Consider the following 13,925-nt stretch of genomic DNA (forward strand, 5'->3'; position numbering starts at 1 on the left):
AGCATGCAGCGATCTGTCGCGGGCCAGTGTATTCCACTGACAACACTGGCCCTGACACCGGCGATTAGAGAGATATATCCAGCATGCTACAGCCCAGTTCTACTTCTACATTTGCATGTGAAGTTGCAGTGAAATACATAGAGATCTTTATTGCCCAGATTTGCTTCACTCCAGAGCGCACACATGCAGCATGCGCTCTGCAAACAGGGGGCAGTATAACTCTGCAGCTGGCCCTATGCACATAGTGCACATTGCTGTGCAGGGAGCCACACTATTACTCTATTAAAGACGGCATTCAAGGCTTTTTCTGTGTTCTTCTGGGTTATGGCACCTGTGTGTGCAAGCTGCTCATTGTCCTTGGGCATGACACAGATCAGCGGTGTTACCTTTGCAGAGCAGCTCCACACTGTGACCGGTTCATATGGTAGCGGTCAGAAATTCTGGCCAGCAGGTATGCTCTAAATGGATTTTTTGTTCTAGGACTTTTGTATATAGTTTTGTGTCGGAAAATCTAATGCGCAGAAGAAGAGAAATATCAGATTTTTACCTGATAATGTGTTTTCCTCTACTCCACCATGGCAGCCATCACTTATGGGTTCTTCCCCTATTGGGTAGCTTTGGAAAGGAAAAAAAGACGCCCCTTCTCCATAAAAGGCTCCTCCTCCTTCTCTCTGTGTCTTTCGTTTCTAGCTCTTACACACAAACAGTTAATCGCATACAGAAATCATAACTTCTTTAGGGTCGGGAACTATGCTGCCATGGTGGAGTAGAGGAAAACACATTATCAGGTAAAAATCTGATATTTCCTCTACCTCCCCCATGGCAGCCATCACTTATGGGAAATGCCCCAGCAGTTCAATTCTCACTGGGCTGGGTACATAATCAAATCAATTAATTAATTAGAAATACAACAAAAGAAAAGACTTTTTTTTTTTTTATATTACCGCAGATAAGACCTTTCTTCCGAATTTGGCATCTGCCGAAGACATGACATCTACTCTGTAGTGTCTTGTAAATGTGTGCACGGACGACCACCCTGCTGCCTTACACAGATCTGATATGGAAGCCGCCCCTTTCTCTGCCCATGAGGTTGCTACTGCCCTCGTGGAGTGTGCTTTCAGATCTTCTGGAGGTACCTGATTGCTTGCCTTATATGCTTCTGCAATGCAGCTTTTTATCCATCTTGCGATTGTTATTTTGGAAGCTGCCTCCCCCTTGTTCTTCCCCTCAGTTAGTATGAACAGATTTTTTGTCTTCCTAACCTTCTTTGACCTCTCTAAATAGACTTTTAATACTCTGACTACGTCCAGTTTGTTCAGCCTGTCTTCCTTCGCATTTGCGGGCTTTGCACAAAACGATGGTAGTATAATCTCTTGATTTACGTGAAAATCTGAAACTACTTTGGGTAAGAACATGGGGTTTGTCCTCATTACAACCTTGTCTTCGAACACATTCATAAATGGTTCTTCTGCCCAGAGGGCCTGTAGCTCCGAGACCCTTCTGGCGGACGTTATGGCTATCAGGAATGCCACTTTCCATGACAGAACTCTTAATGGAATTTCTTGGATGGGCTCGAAAGGAGCCTGCGTCAGAGCGTTAAGAACTAAGTTCAGATCCCACGGAGCTATAGGTTGATGAAAACGTGGCCTTATTTTCTTGGCCGCTTGTATAAATCTTTGAATATATTTGTTGCTCGCGATATTGATGTCCAACATGGCCGATAGCGCTGATATTTGCACTTTCAAAGTGCTAACTGCTAACTGTTTCTCCAACCCTTTTTGCAAAAACTCCAAGATAGTCGATATCTGCTCCGGTAAGCTCTTATTTTCCTTGCACCAGTATGTATACTTTAGCCAGATTTTATAATAAGATTTGGAGGTGGATGTCTTTCTGGCTTTTAGTAAGGTATTCACCACCTGCTCCGAAAACCCTTGGCCTAGCAGCGCCCTGGTTTCAGTAGCCACGCCATCAAGTTCCAATCCTCCGGTTGGTGTTTCTTTACTTTGCCTTGAACCAGTAGGTCTGGTCTTTTTGGGAGCTTCCACGGCCCGTCTACTGCCAGACGTAGAAGCTGCGCAAACCATGCCCTTCTGGGCCAGTACGGCAGGATCACAATCACGGTTGCCCCCTCCCTTTGTACCTTCCTCAGGAACTTTGGTATTATGGGGAACGGAGGAAACGCATAACCTAATTCCTTCGGCCAATCTGCCGTCAGAGCGTCCCACTGCTCTGCCTGTGGGTCCCGGAATCTGGAGATGTATCTGTTGACTTTCCTGTTCTGGTAGGTTGCCATGAGGTCTATCTTTGGATTGCCCCATATCCTTGTTAGTGTCCTGAACACCTCCGTGTTTAGGCCCCATTCGCCTGGTAGACACATTGTCCTGCTCAAGCCGTCTGCCACTACATTTTCCTTGCCTGCCAGATACACTGCCCGTATATCCGCCACGTTGCATTCCGCCCAGGCAAACAGTTCTTCTGCTTCCATCATCATGTGTAGGCTGCGAGTGCCCCCTTGTTTGTTTATATAGGACACCACGACCTGGTTGTCCGACCTGACTACCACTTCCTTGTTGATAAGCTGGTTCTGGAAACTCTTGCATGCACATAGGACTGCTTTCATTTCCCTGAGGTTGGAGTGTTTCCTCTTTTCCTCGTGTATCCATGCTCCTTGAGCTGTCTGGTCTTGACACACTGCTCCCCATCCTATCATACTTGCGTCCGTGGTAATCACCACCTGAGTCGTCTTGGCGAAGGACCTTCCTCTTTCTAGTCTGCGACTGCATGACCACCACCTTATGTCCTCCTTCGCCCTTCTTGTTAATACTATCCTCTGTGTTAGGTTTTTGCTGATTCCATTCCACTGTGATAGGAAGCATTTCTGAAGTTTTCTGGTATGAAACCTCGCCCATTGTACAGTCTCCAGAGCCGACGCCATGAGCCCTAGCATCTTCATGCACCACTCCGCCGATATGACAGACTTCCCTAGTGTAGATCTCATTGTCTGTACCATGTTTTGCTGTCTTTCTGGACTTAGACTCACTCTCATATCTTGCGTATCCAGTATCACCCCCAGATATTTTATCCGGTTTGTAGGTTCCAACTGGCTCTTTTTCTGATTTATCAACCAGCCGTGTTCTGTTAGGTACTGCATTGTCCTGCTGGTGTGTTTCATGACTAAGTCCCTTGTTTCTGCCATTATCAATAGGTCGTCTAAATATGGCCAGACCACTATCCCCTCTCTTCTGAGGTTTGCAATTACCACAATCAGTACCTTGGTAAACGTCCTGGGGGATGTGGCTAACCCAAACGGAAGTGCCGTGAACTGGTAACTTACTCCTTTGATGAAAAACCTCAAATACTTCTGATGCCCCTTGAATATAGGTACATGTAGGTATGCATCTTTGAGGTCTATAGAGGTCATGTATGAACCTCTTTTTAAGTCCGGGAGTATACTCCTCACTGACTCCATTTTGAACGACCTCACCTTTAGAAATTGATTCAGTTTCCTCAAGTCCAGAATCGTCCTGTAACCTCCGGACGCCTTTTGGACCACAAAAAAGCGGGAATGCCAACCTATCCCCACTTGATCTCGGGGAGTTTTTATCACTACCCCTTGATCTATCATCTCCTTTAGACTTGACAACAAAGCTTCTTTTTCTGACGAGTCTCTTGGTATGGGGGATTCTGTAAAAAGATTTCCTGGAATCTTCCCGAACTCCAGTTTGTATCCTGTCCTTATTATTTCGAGGACCCACTTGTCCGTTGTGGACCTCTCCCAGGTGCTTATATATCTCAGCAACCTGGCCCCTACCGCCTGAAACTTGGCGTCATTGTGAGCTTTGCCCTGTGGCAAATCTATTTTCTCTTCCCCTTTGGGAGCGAAAATTTGCCCTTGATGACCAATTGCTCCTGCGAAATCCTCTACCTGGTCGGTAGCTTCTCGCCTCTCTATATTCCTGTGGTTGGTATCTAACCGACCTATTCACTGCCGTTCTCTTAATCACCTTCTCTTGTGGGAGCCACACCGATTTCCCTCCGGACATCTTTGTTATAATTTGGTCTAGCTGTGCTCCAAATAAATAGTCACCTTGGAAAGGAAGTGACAATAACTTCATCTTGGATTGCACGTCTGCGCCCAAGGTTTGAGCCAGAGTGCTCTCCTAACTACTGTCGCTGTAGCATTCGCCCTTGCTGTCAGCCTCATCGTATCTAAAGATGCTTCACACAAGAACTCGACGGCTAGTTGTATATTCTGCACCGTTTTCAGCATGTCTGACCTTCTTAAACCGTCCATCATATCTGCTTCCAGTTGCTGGCACCATTCTCGTAATACCCTGGACGTGGTAGCCATAGAGGCCGCAGGCTTCATAGCTGCCCCCAACGTCAGGTGCTGCTTCCTCAGCCCCAGCTCTACTCTCCTCTCCATAGGATCTTTAAATATGTTCGCGTCCTCGAGAGGCAAGGTCGTCTTTTTCGATATCCTTGCTATCGCTGCGTCGACTTTAGGAACCTCATCCCAAGTGGACGTCTGATCCTTCGGGAATGGGTACATCTTCCCTATCTTTGCAGGTACAGTGATCTTTTTATCCGGATGTTTCCACTCATCCGACACCATATCCTTTAACGTTTGAGATAAAGGGAAAGTTTTCCCTTTCTTTCTCTTATCCCGGAACAGCAGCTCTTGGAGTTTCACCTCCTCCTGTGTGTCCTCGATATTCAGGGATTTGTGTATCAATGTTAGGAGGTTTTCCACCAAGTCTGCATTGAAATCACTTTCTGATTTATCTACCACCAGCTCGTCAGCCTCCTCTGCCGCTGTATCTGCTACCTCCTCCCCAGACTCTGCCGACGCTTCGCTTACTTTAGAGCGACTTCTCTTCCCCGTACTTTTTGCCAGGTCTTTTTTGGTCACAAAAGTGTCGGCAAGAGCCGTCTTCAGCATGTCGACCAACCCCGACATCTGTGATAGGGGTAACAACTGTGGGGTTTTGCATTTCTCGCATACACTCCCCATGTATTTATCCGGCAATGATAAGTTGCACATAAGGCATTTAGCCGTGTGCAGTTTCTTGTGTCTGGATTTTTCTCCCTTCTCCTTGCTGTTATCAGATCTGCACAACAATATATAATTATCAGCAGGATCTGTCCACTTCATAACCATGCTCAAAAAAAATAAAAAATAAGAAAATCTTCTTCTTGTGGCTTACCCTGACTTCTGACTGATCTGCCTCCTTTCTTCCTCCATGTTTTGTACTGACCCTCAAAGGTTGTCTACAATCAAATATATACCTATATCAGGTATTTGTACAGTACAGCCACAACACATTCATATAATCGGCCGTGGAGCCAGATGGCACACTCACCACCTCTTGTATAACACCGCTGCCTAGCCGTGAAGCTGCTGCCTTCGTTGGTGGTACAGCGTTTTCATACACTTCCTCGTTTTTAAAAGAAGTGCCTTTCTGCGCGTCAGGGGCGGCCGCGTCATCCGTCGGCGCCAGCGCCGCTTCCTGACGTCACCGCGCTAGACGCCGACGCCAGCGCTCGCCGCGTCGTCATCCTTCTGCGCCCATAAGAGACGCGCTGTCCAGCCGCGCCGCGGGTGACGACGTCCGCCCGGTCTCACCTGGATTCCGGGCAGGAGACTTCCACCTCGCCTCCTTGGACGCCACCGCTTGTTAGCCGCCCAAACCTGAGGACGGCATGCGGCTTGCTGAGGTTTCACCAGTTCCTGGCTACTTTGTCCCCACCTGAACGCTCAAGGCGACGGTGGGAACCAGATCTACTTTACAGGGTAAGCCACACATAAAAAACCACATGCTACCCTCCTGGGAAAGGAAAAAAAGACACAGAGAGAAGGAGGAGGAGCCTTTTATGGAGAAGGGGCGTCTTTTTTTTCTTTCCAAAGCTACCCAATAGGGGAAGAACCCATAAGTGATGGCTGCCATGGGGGAGGTAGAGGAAAAAAAAATCATGCTCAAGGAAAAAGTGGTACTCTGCCCCCCAGTCTGCCCAGCTAAGACTTGTGTGAGTCACAAAATCCTGATGGAAACGCCATCATTTGGAGCATTCGCCATTTTACACACTATTTGGACATCAAGTGGAAAATGAAAGATTGATTACAATTTTCTGATAGGTAGCGATCTACCTTGGTCACATGGGGTGTAGCTTTGTGGGGTTGTGCTGCGTGGCATTGGGGGTTTGTGCTGTGCAGCGCTGTGGGGCCGTACTGAGTAGCGGCATGGGGGTACATTCTATGTAGCGGCGCGGAGTATATCATGTATGTAACGGCTGTAATATCCAGCACATAAACATTAATATACTTTTTTGACTATATACAGGTCCAGTGTGGAAGCTCCCAACTCGCACAGCAGCTCCACCAATATCTCTCTGTCCAAGTCTGCACCAGAGGTAGACAAGGCGTCGACGCTCAATGACCGCAGTATATTCAAGTAAGTTGCTTTATTCCTTCTAAGATTTAATCTCCTTTTGTGCAGTTGCTCTGCAAGTTGAACCTGTGGCTTGTGTTCTGGATATGTCTGTATATACTGGATATGTCTGTATCAGGTGAATTTCTGTATCTACCAGAGTGACAATCCCTCATCATAAATGTTATCTGCTGCTGTGTATACATTAAGTAAAGTTTTTCCGCTATCTGAGGAATTCTGTGGTAAATGTGTCGCCATACCTGCATCTGCCAGCTGAGGGCGCCCTCGGCACAGCATGCCTGTATGCCATAAATTTGCTTAGCTGACTGCAGCCTGCTCCTGTGAGTTCCCAGAAAGGGGGATGGGGAGGAGAGGGGAGCCCATTGTCATAGACCCGTTACCATGGCACTGTCTGAGGCTTCCTTCCCAGGCCTCTCCATTCAGGACCTTGGTGTTCGTCCTGCTCCAGGAGACATGGTATAAAGGTGAGTTCTGCTCTGCGCGTGTGGTGGAAGGACCTGGCGCAGAGTATTACAGGCTGGGTCTGCTCCAGTGTAGCCGCAGCATAGATCTGCACAGAAATGTGTCTTGTATGATTACCACTCAATTCTCTATAAACCACGTTGCCACATACCAGGGAGGGCAAGCGGATGCTTTGTGCGACTCGCCTGTGTCTGTTGCCTGTCATTACACCCGGTGCTGTTGGTTACGTACCGCTACACTGCAGCACATTACACACACTATAAGTTAAAGTACAGATATTAAATGCAGAAGTTTTTATTAGTTCTAGCACTTGGGGCTTATTTATTAATATTGGGTTTTAGACTCGATCATTATAATTTCTTGGTGCTTATTGCAGCAGTAATAGATCATTAATCATCGCGATGCATTGAATTACTGAATTAGGTTGACATAGAAAAGGTAGACATTAGTTTTTCATGTTTTTTTGTGTCTGTTGACTTAAGTCGACATGGACACGTATAAGTGTACCATGTCGACCTAAATTATCAAAACCAAAGACTGCATCCCTCTGGGCATGTCCCTGATGTGTATACATAAAGTGATCACAACACTTCCTGCAGCGGGTGCCGGACAGGGTCCCAACAGTCGGGATCCTGACAGGCATTTACCTGACGTCGGGATCCCGACTGATCCCAATGTCGGGATCCCGACTGTCGGACCCCTGTACCACACCCCCTGCAGCTAGGGGGCGCTGGCTGCACCTCTGCGCATGTGTGGTTATCAGACTGTGCATTCCCAGATGCCCATTGCTGGAGAGGGATCTTGTAGAACCATCGAATGGTAATATGCTTTAGCCTCTGTCGTCTATGGACTACTTTCCGCACAGTCTGAAGATGGCATTATCTATCTACCAAGGCCAAGCTGGATACGGTCATTAGATCGACAAGCATTGGGTCGATAACATTAGGTCGACGTGCAGAAAGGTCGACATGGGTCTAGGCCAACATGTTATTAGGTCAACATGGACAAGGTCAACAGTTAAAAGGTCGACATAGGGTTTTTCACTGTTTTTTGAGCCGACAGGCAGTATTCCATCCCCTACCATCCATTGGTGGGAGAATAAAATAATGTGCCCGAAGAATCGCGAGCCATGCTGCATTTCAGTGTCCATGTCGACATTCGGGTAAAGAAACAGTGAAAAACCCCATGTCGACCTTTTGACTGTCGACCTTGCCCATGTCAACCTAATGCTTTGGTCGACCTAACTGCTGGAGACCTAATGATCCATACCCGACCAAGCTTGGCCAATATCACAGACTGGTTTCCATGGGGGCCGCCTGTGCTATCGTGCGTGGGGAACCACAGCCCACCATAGGCACAGAGTACCAGTGTGACACAGGGCATATCGCCAGCCTCGGCAGCACTGGTTTGGTGGGCATTTCCTGGTGCCATTCCGTAGGCTATCCCAGATAGCACAGCTATGGGGTAAAGGACAGAGGTGTCCAATCTCCTCACAGGATGACCCCTGGAATTCGCTAGGGTTGGGGTGTAACAACTTCTCTCTCTGTCTAATCAGTTCTCAAATTCTTCCTCTTTCCTGTTTCCAAATCCTTTCTCTTTCCAGACTCCACCAAACAGAGCCTGTTTGGTAAGTGCCCCCCATACCGCACGGACAGAGTGCACACACCCCCTAACGTCTCCTGTTTGTTCCCCATACTACTATAACGGGAGCCTCATTGTCTGATGACGTTGTGTGTAACCATTCCAGTCCTCACAGACGAGTGTGTATAACATACATGTCCTTATTGGACCATTGCCCGTATTCCGTGTCACATGATAACCCTGTGTGCTATTTCCAGTAACAGTTTGTACACCCCACATTATTAAACCCCACCCCATCTATTAAAGACTCGGTAACCATCTGTGTATGTGAACATGTAAGATCCGCTATTTCCCAGTGGAATCCATCACAGAGAGAACGTCCTGAGGACACGGATAGCGCATTGTTAACCCCTTCCCATGTTGTCCTGCGGTGGCGTCCTACCCGCAGAGCTTCCCCTTCCTCACATGTTGCATGTTAATTGTGCAGTGTGGTGTGAAGGCTACATGCCACCGTTACTCCATCCGGCATGCAGGCGTGTCATCTGTCCGTTACCTGCTGATAACCAATTCTTCCCACAGGGATGACAGAAATAGTAATGTGTATGGGGACAAACCCATCCTGAAGAAATTTCAGTAAGTATCCTAAAGGCAGCGTTGCCACTAACCCGGGGTACATGAGGCTGTGCCATAGACCCATAGACCTAATATGAATTACTGATCCTGTCTCTGTAGGCTGATAACGGTTGCGCTCAGGCGCTGGTGCCCGATATACCACGCCACCTACTCTACGTGGGTCTCGTCATGTTTCATTGTGTTGAATTTGTTTAATCCAGTTCTGTATATAGGGAGGGACCCAGATTGCGCACCGTGTTATGAGAGGTGCGGAATTGCTGAGGCTTTTAGTGCCACATACATGCAGGTGCAACTATTCAAACAACTCTAATTATAAATGTAATATATTTTTCAAAAAAAATAATAACTCCTTAGTCCCTAACATTCAATATACATTTAGGGGACCTGCGTTATTCAATTGCCTTTCCCCTCTATAACACTCCTGACACATGCAGTAGCTGCTCTTATCCGTCACTGGTTCAGATGTATCAAGCCTTAACAAGAGATAAATACAAGGGTGATAAAGAGAGATAAACGTCCAGCCAATCAGCTCTTTACTGACTTCTTTTCAAACACAGCCTGTGACATGGCAGTAAGGATCTGATTGGCTGGATGTTTATCACTCTTTATCACCCTTGCATTTATCCCTTCTTAAGGCTTACTACATCTGCCACACTTCTGGTACTTCACTTGCCCACCTAGTGTGATGCATTGTGGAGGTTTGGCCAACTCTTTACAAGTTCAGTCATTTATTAATGTGCTCCATGTTCCTTCTGGAACTTGGGATATGCCGATAGCTGGTCCTTCCGGCCACTGAGATTCTCGTTCCTAGGCAGCATTATCTTGTCGCCACAAAATGACGGCAGTCTCAATGAACACCTGCCTCTGACGGACAACTGGGATAAGGAATCACATACACTGGATAGGATGAAGTCTTGGTCTTTATTTTGTAGCAGGCAAACAGCATACCAGGTAATCAGCATAGACAAGCACGCAGCATACAGGTGTCACAGCATAGTACAAACTCCTCAGTATGTTCCAGTGGTCCCTACTGTAGCCCACACCCCGGCCTATCACCTGGGCGGCTATCTCACCAGCAGGAGCAATTATCTCCTGCACTGGAAACACTTATACCAGGAGAGCACATGTGCTGCTAATCAGCCCAACCATGGTCACATCAGTTTTCCCCCTGTTGCTGCTGCTACTCTAAAACCTGGACCGGATCCTCCACATTACCTTCCATGAGGAAGGAAGTATGCTGTTCCTGTCTCAAGACATTCCCTGTTCTTATCACACAGAGCTTACATAACATATCAGTATGTGCACAAGATATAGAGGGAAAATAGAGGTTTAAGGCTTAATCTGAGAAGCTCAGACATTCATGGGATCAGCTGATCCACCAGGCAGTGGGGAATTCCCTGTTAGTGACTTGGGGGTACCCCAAGCACTGGGGTAGTAACAGAAGACGTGCGGGTAGCACATTTCATGTCCTTCTGATTGCACAGTAGAACCCTGAGGGACAGTTATAATAAAACCATACCTGACGTTGAACAAAGCACCCATATTTCATTTTAGAAATCGATTTCTGGAAAATCTGGCGGCCACAGAGCTGGAGAAGATGTCGGCCTTGTCCAAGGGGCGACAGGAGATTCTGGCAGAGGCCGTGAGGAACGGGGGCGAGTCTGACGACGATGCAACCTCTGAGCAGCAGGAGGATAGCACCAGTGCTGATGAATGTGGCTCGCAGACGGAAGGTATGTTCCTGAGCGTGTGGCCCGAGCTAATCCTGAGATTTAAAGGGAAACTGTCAGTGGCTCCGCAGACACCTATTGTCATTGCTGTAGTGGAAATGGATTAAAATAAAGGGCCTGATTCAGGTTGGCTTGCTAGGCAGCACCTTAACGTCGCTTTCCGCCCCTTCAGAGCCAATGTGAATCAGGCCCATTATCATTATCAGAATCCCACTATTCGCCTTAATAAGTCTCATGTCATGATACAGTGATGGTGAGATGACGAATGTCTGCCTGACCGAAGGCTAAGGACAGTGGGATTTTGGCCTATCAGAGCACCTGTTACAACACGCAGACGTAAAGGCTGTATGTTCTGATTGGCCTATGCAGTGATGGGTGCTGTTTACCATGCATTCGATTATCATCACAATTGCTCCGTAGGTTGAGTCAAGGCTGATGGTTTCCCTTAAGTATAATCAATGGATGAGCTATGGCGGACGGTGGTACTGGGGGTACACTGTTACCTGTTCTGAGCGCATTGCATGGATGTAACCACTGAGCTTTGGTGTTTGTATATTTGATGTCCTTTATGCCTGCAAGCCATAAACAGCTAACTCCACCCATCTGCATGTAACTCCGCCTCACAGTCCCGCCCGCATATCTTCCATTGCCATGCATGTGCATAACGTTCTCCTAGAACTATCGTCCCTTCCCCTGGCCGAGGGCTATGCATGTGTTTTGGGGCTAAACTTGAGAGAGAATTGGTGGGCTTCTGCATTTGGGCAGATGTGTAACACCCACTCCCCCTCCTCCTCCCTCCCCGCCCTCTATTGGACACAGGAAAGTCTGATCTGAGTGAGAAGGAAGAGAAAAATGAAAGTGTGAATGAGAAAGAACTGTGTTCCGGGTCCAGCGATTCATCTGCCAGCAGCACCTTGGAGAGGGAGGAGCGCGGAGAAAGAGAGGAACCTGGATCAGAACCAGGCAAGATATCACATTAATCCACATTCATGACCCGGCCTTATTAATCACTGTGGCCGGCTGGATCTGTCCCACGTATCCAGAACATGCCCAAAACCAGCTTCAGTACAAACCTAGGCAATGAATGTGTCCTGTGCAGATCCGTTGGGGTAAAAAATGGGAGTTCTATCGAGGACAGGATGTTGCTAAGGGCAACCCATCAGATTCTATCAATTATCTTCTAGAACAGTGGTTCTTAACCTCGGCCTTCAGGACCCCACACAGTGCACGTTTTGCAGGTCTGCACGAAGAATCACAAGTGAAATAATTAGCTTCACCTGTGATCTTTTAATGTGTCGGTGAGTAATGAGTGCACCTGCCGGGTGACCTGGAAAACGTGAACTGTGTGGGGGGTCTTGAGTACCGAGGTTGAGAACCACTTTTCTAGAAGATGCTAAATAAATAAGAAGTAGAATCTGATTGGTTGCTATGAATAACAGCCCATCTTTAATAGATCTCCTTTTAAATTTACCCCATTGCGTCTCCTCCAGATTCTTGCACAGCTATCGGGTCTCATGCCAGTATTTCTTGCTCAAGGTCTGCAGCCATCTGTCTGACACATGGGCAGCTGTATATGGGCTGATTAGGGGTTCTGCGCCACTTATGGCACAGCTAATGAGGCAGATATATGAAGGCTCATGATATTCAACATGACGTTAATGCATGAGCAAAGTTCCTTCCAGGAATCTTATGGAAGGACATTGTAGTTCATTCTGTCCATGGCTGATACTAGAGAGCAATAGCATCCAAATGGCAAATGTAAATTCAGTGTGAGAACTTTCCGGGAGCGATTCAGTTGTTTGCGGTGCCTCCCACTGGCCGTCTAAATTAATGGGGGTCTGAGGGAGCCATTTGATTGTTCTTTTCTATAAGGTATTATCCTCCAGAGGTGCGAGGAATAATGTGTGCAAAGTCTGTGGCTTGTGCACCCGAGCTGCTGCTTTAGATGGGTCCAGTCCATGTGCAGGTAATCCCGGGGCTTTTGGGAGCTTCAGTACTAACGGGCACCCATAAGGAGCAACAATTCAGTTGTGTTGGGTGCCCATTTTGTGCTGCACCAGCTGAGGGCAGCACAAGCAATTGAATCACCACCCCTTCAGGTCAGGTTCTGTATTGGTACGTATCCTTTTATCTGTGAATGGTGCATTAGTTGTTATCTTCAGGTAAATCATATTTTCACTTTAGTGGGCTTTTTAACATAAAACAGTGTTAGTCTTTTCTCTTTGCTTATTCCCCTCATGGAATGCTTGTTACCTCACCCATCTCAGCTAATACAGTGAAATAACATTTGTAGGGAAATAAGTCTGCACATATATATGTGATACCGATAGATTATCCCCAGTGTACTGCAAATGTACTTTCACTTTGAGCTGTGACAGTTTTTAGCCCACAAACTCTTCACCTCCACCCCCAGTCCCTATCTGCTCCTACCTGCAATCTCTGTCTTCACAGCTGCCTCTCTCCATATCCAGCAAGTTTGAAACAGAACAGCATCCCTGCAAAAATTGCTTTCACTTTCTATTATGGCATCTTTTATCACACAAAGGAATCATTTGGAGTAAAGGGTACTTGTGTAGTTTCACGGCGGCAGCATGGCGCCGTGCTACTTCCGTAGTGTACGCTCGCCACGACATATGTCCAAAAAAGTAACTTAACTCCATGCCAACATGGATAGTTCATACCTCCACTATCCATGTTGACATGGAGTTGATTTTATATAGCGTGGCGAGCGTAGCGAGCCACCGAGCCCGCAGCGTGGGCGAGCGAAGCGAGCCCCGCAAGGGGACTCAGACGCACGGCGCCATGCTGGCAAAGTGAAACTACACAAGTACCGTAAAGTGGCCTCTAGTGGTCACTGGCGGTGCTTCATCCCAGAGATGAGAAGTAGTTAGCCATAGATAGATGAAAGCATTACTTTACCTGTGCTGGTTTCCAATCTATCCTGACTTGACTGCTTCTGGTTCTAGTAGGCCACATCCCTAGCCAGAGACAAAACCCAAAACAGTGACCTACAGTATGTATCTAGATCTTCTTGGGTCATCATGGTAGACCCCCAGCTAACTACTGGTCA

General features: G+C 47.3%; 1 protein-coding gene across 4 annotated transcripts in view; it reads left to right on the top strand.

The window, feature by feature from the left end:
- FHOD1 (formin homology 2 domain containing 1) overlaps positions 1 to 13,925 on the top strand; it is a 97,339-nt gene that overhangs the window by 69,634 nt on the left and 13,780 nt on the right. For 2 of the 4 annotated variants that reach the window (XM_083164341.1, XM_083164343.1), the window contains 5 exons: positions 6,342 to 6,452; positions 8,515 to 8,538; positions 9,072 to 9,125; positions 10,680 to 10,858; positions 11,675 to 11,818. In XM_083164341.1, coding sequence (XP_083020467.1) covers positions 6,342 to 6,452; positions 8,515 to 8,538; positions 9,072 to 9,125; positions 10,680 to 10,858; positions 11,675 to 11,818 — 512 coding nt within the window. The remainder of the gene's footprint in view (positions 1 to 6,341; positions 6,453 to 8,514; positions 8,539 to 9,071; positions 9,126 to 10,679; positions 10,859 to 11,674; positions 11,819 to 13,925) is intronic. The other 2 variants (XM_083164342.1, XM_083164340.1) reach the window with 2 other exon arrangements.

The sequence above is a fragment of the Crinia signifera genome, chromosome 11 (genome assembly GCF_055691185.1).
Source record: "Crinia signifera chromosome 11, ASM5569118v1, whole genome shotgun sequence".
NCBI classification, from domain to species: Eukaryota; Metazoa; Chordata; class Amphibia; order Anura; family Myobatrachidae; genus Crinia; species Crinia signifera.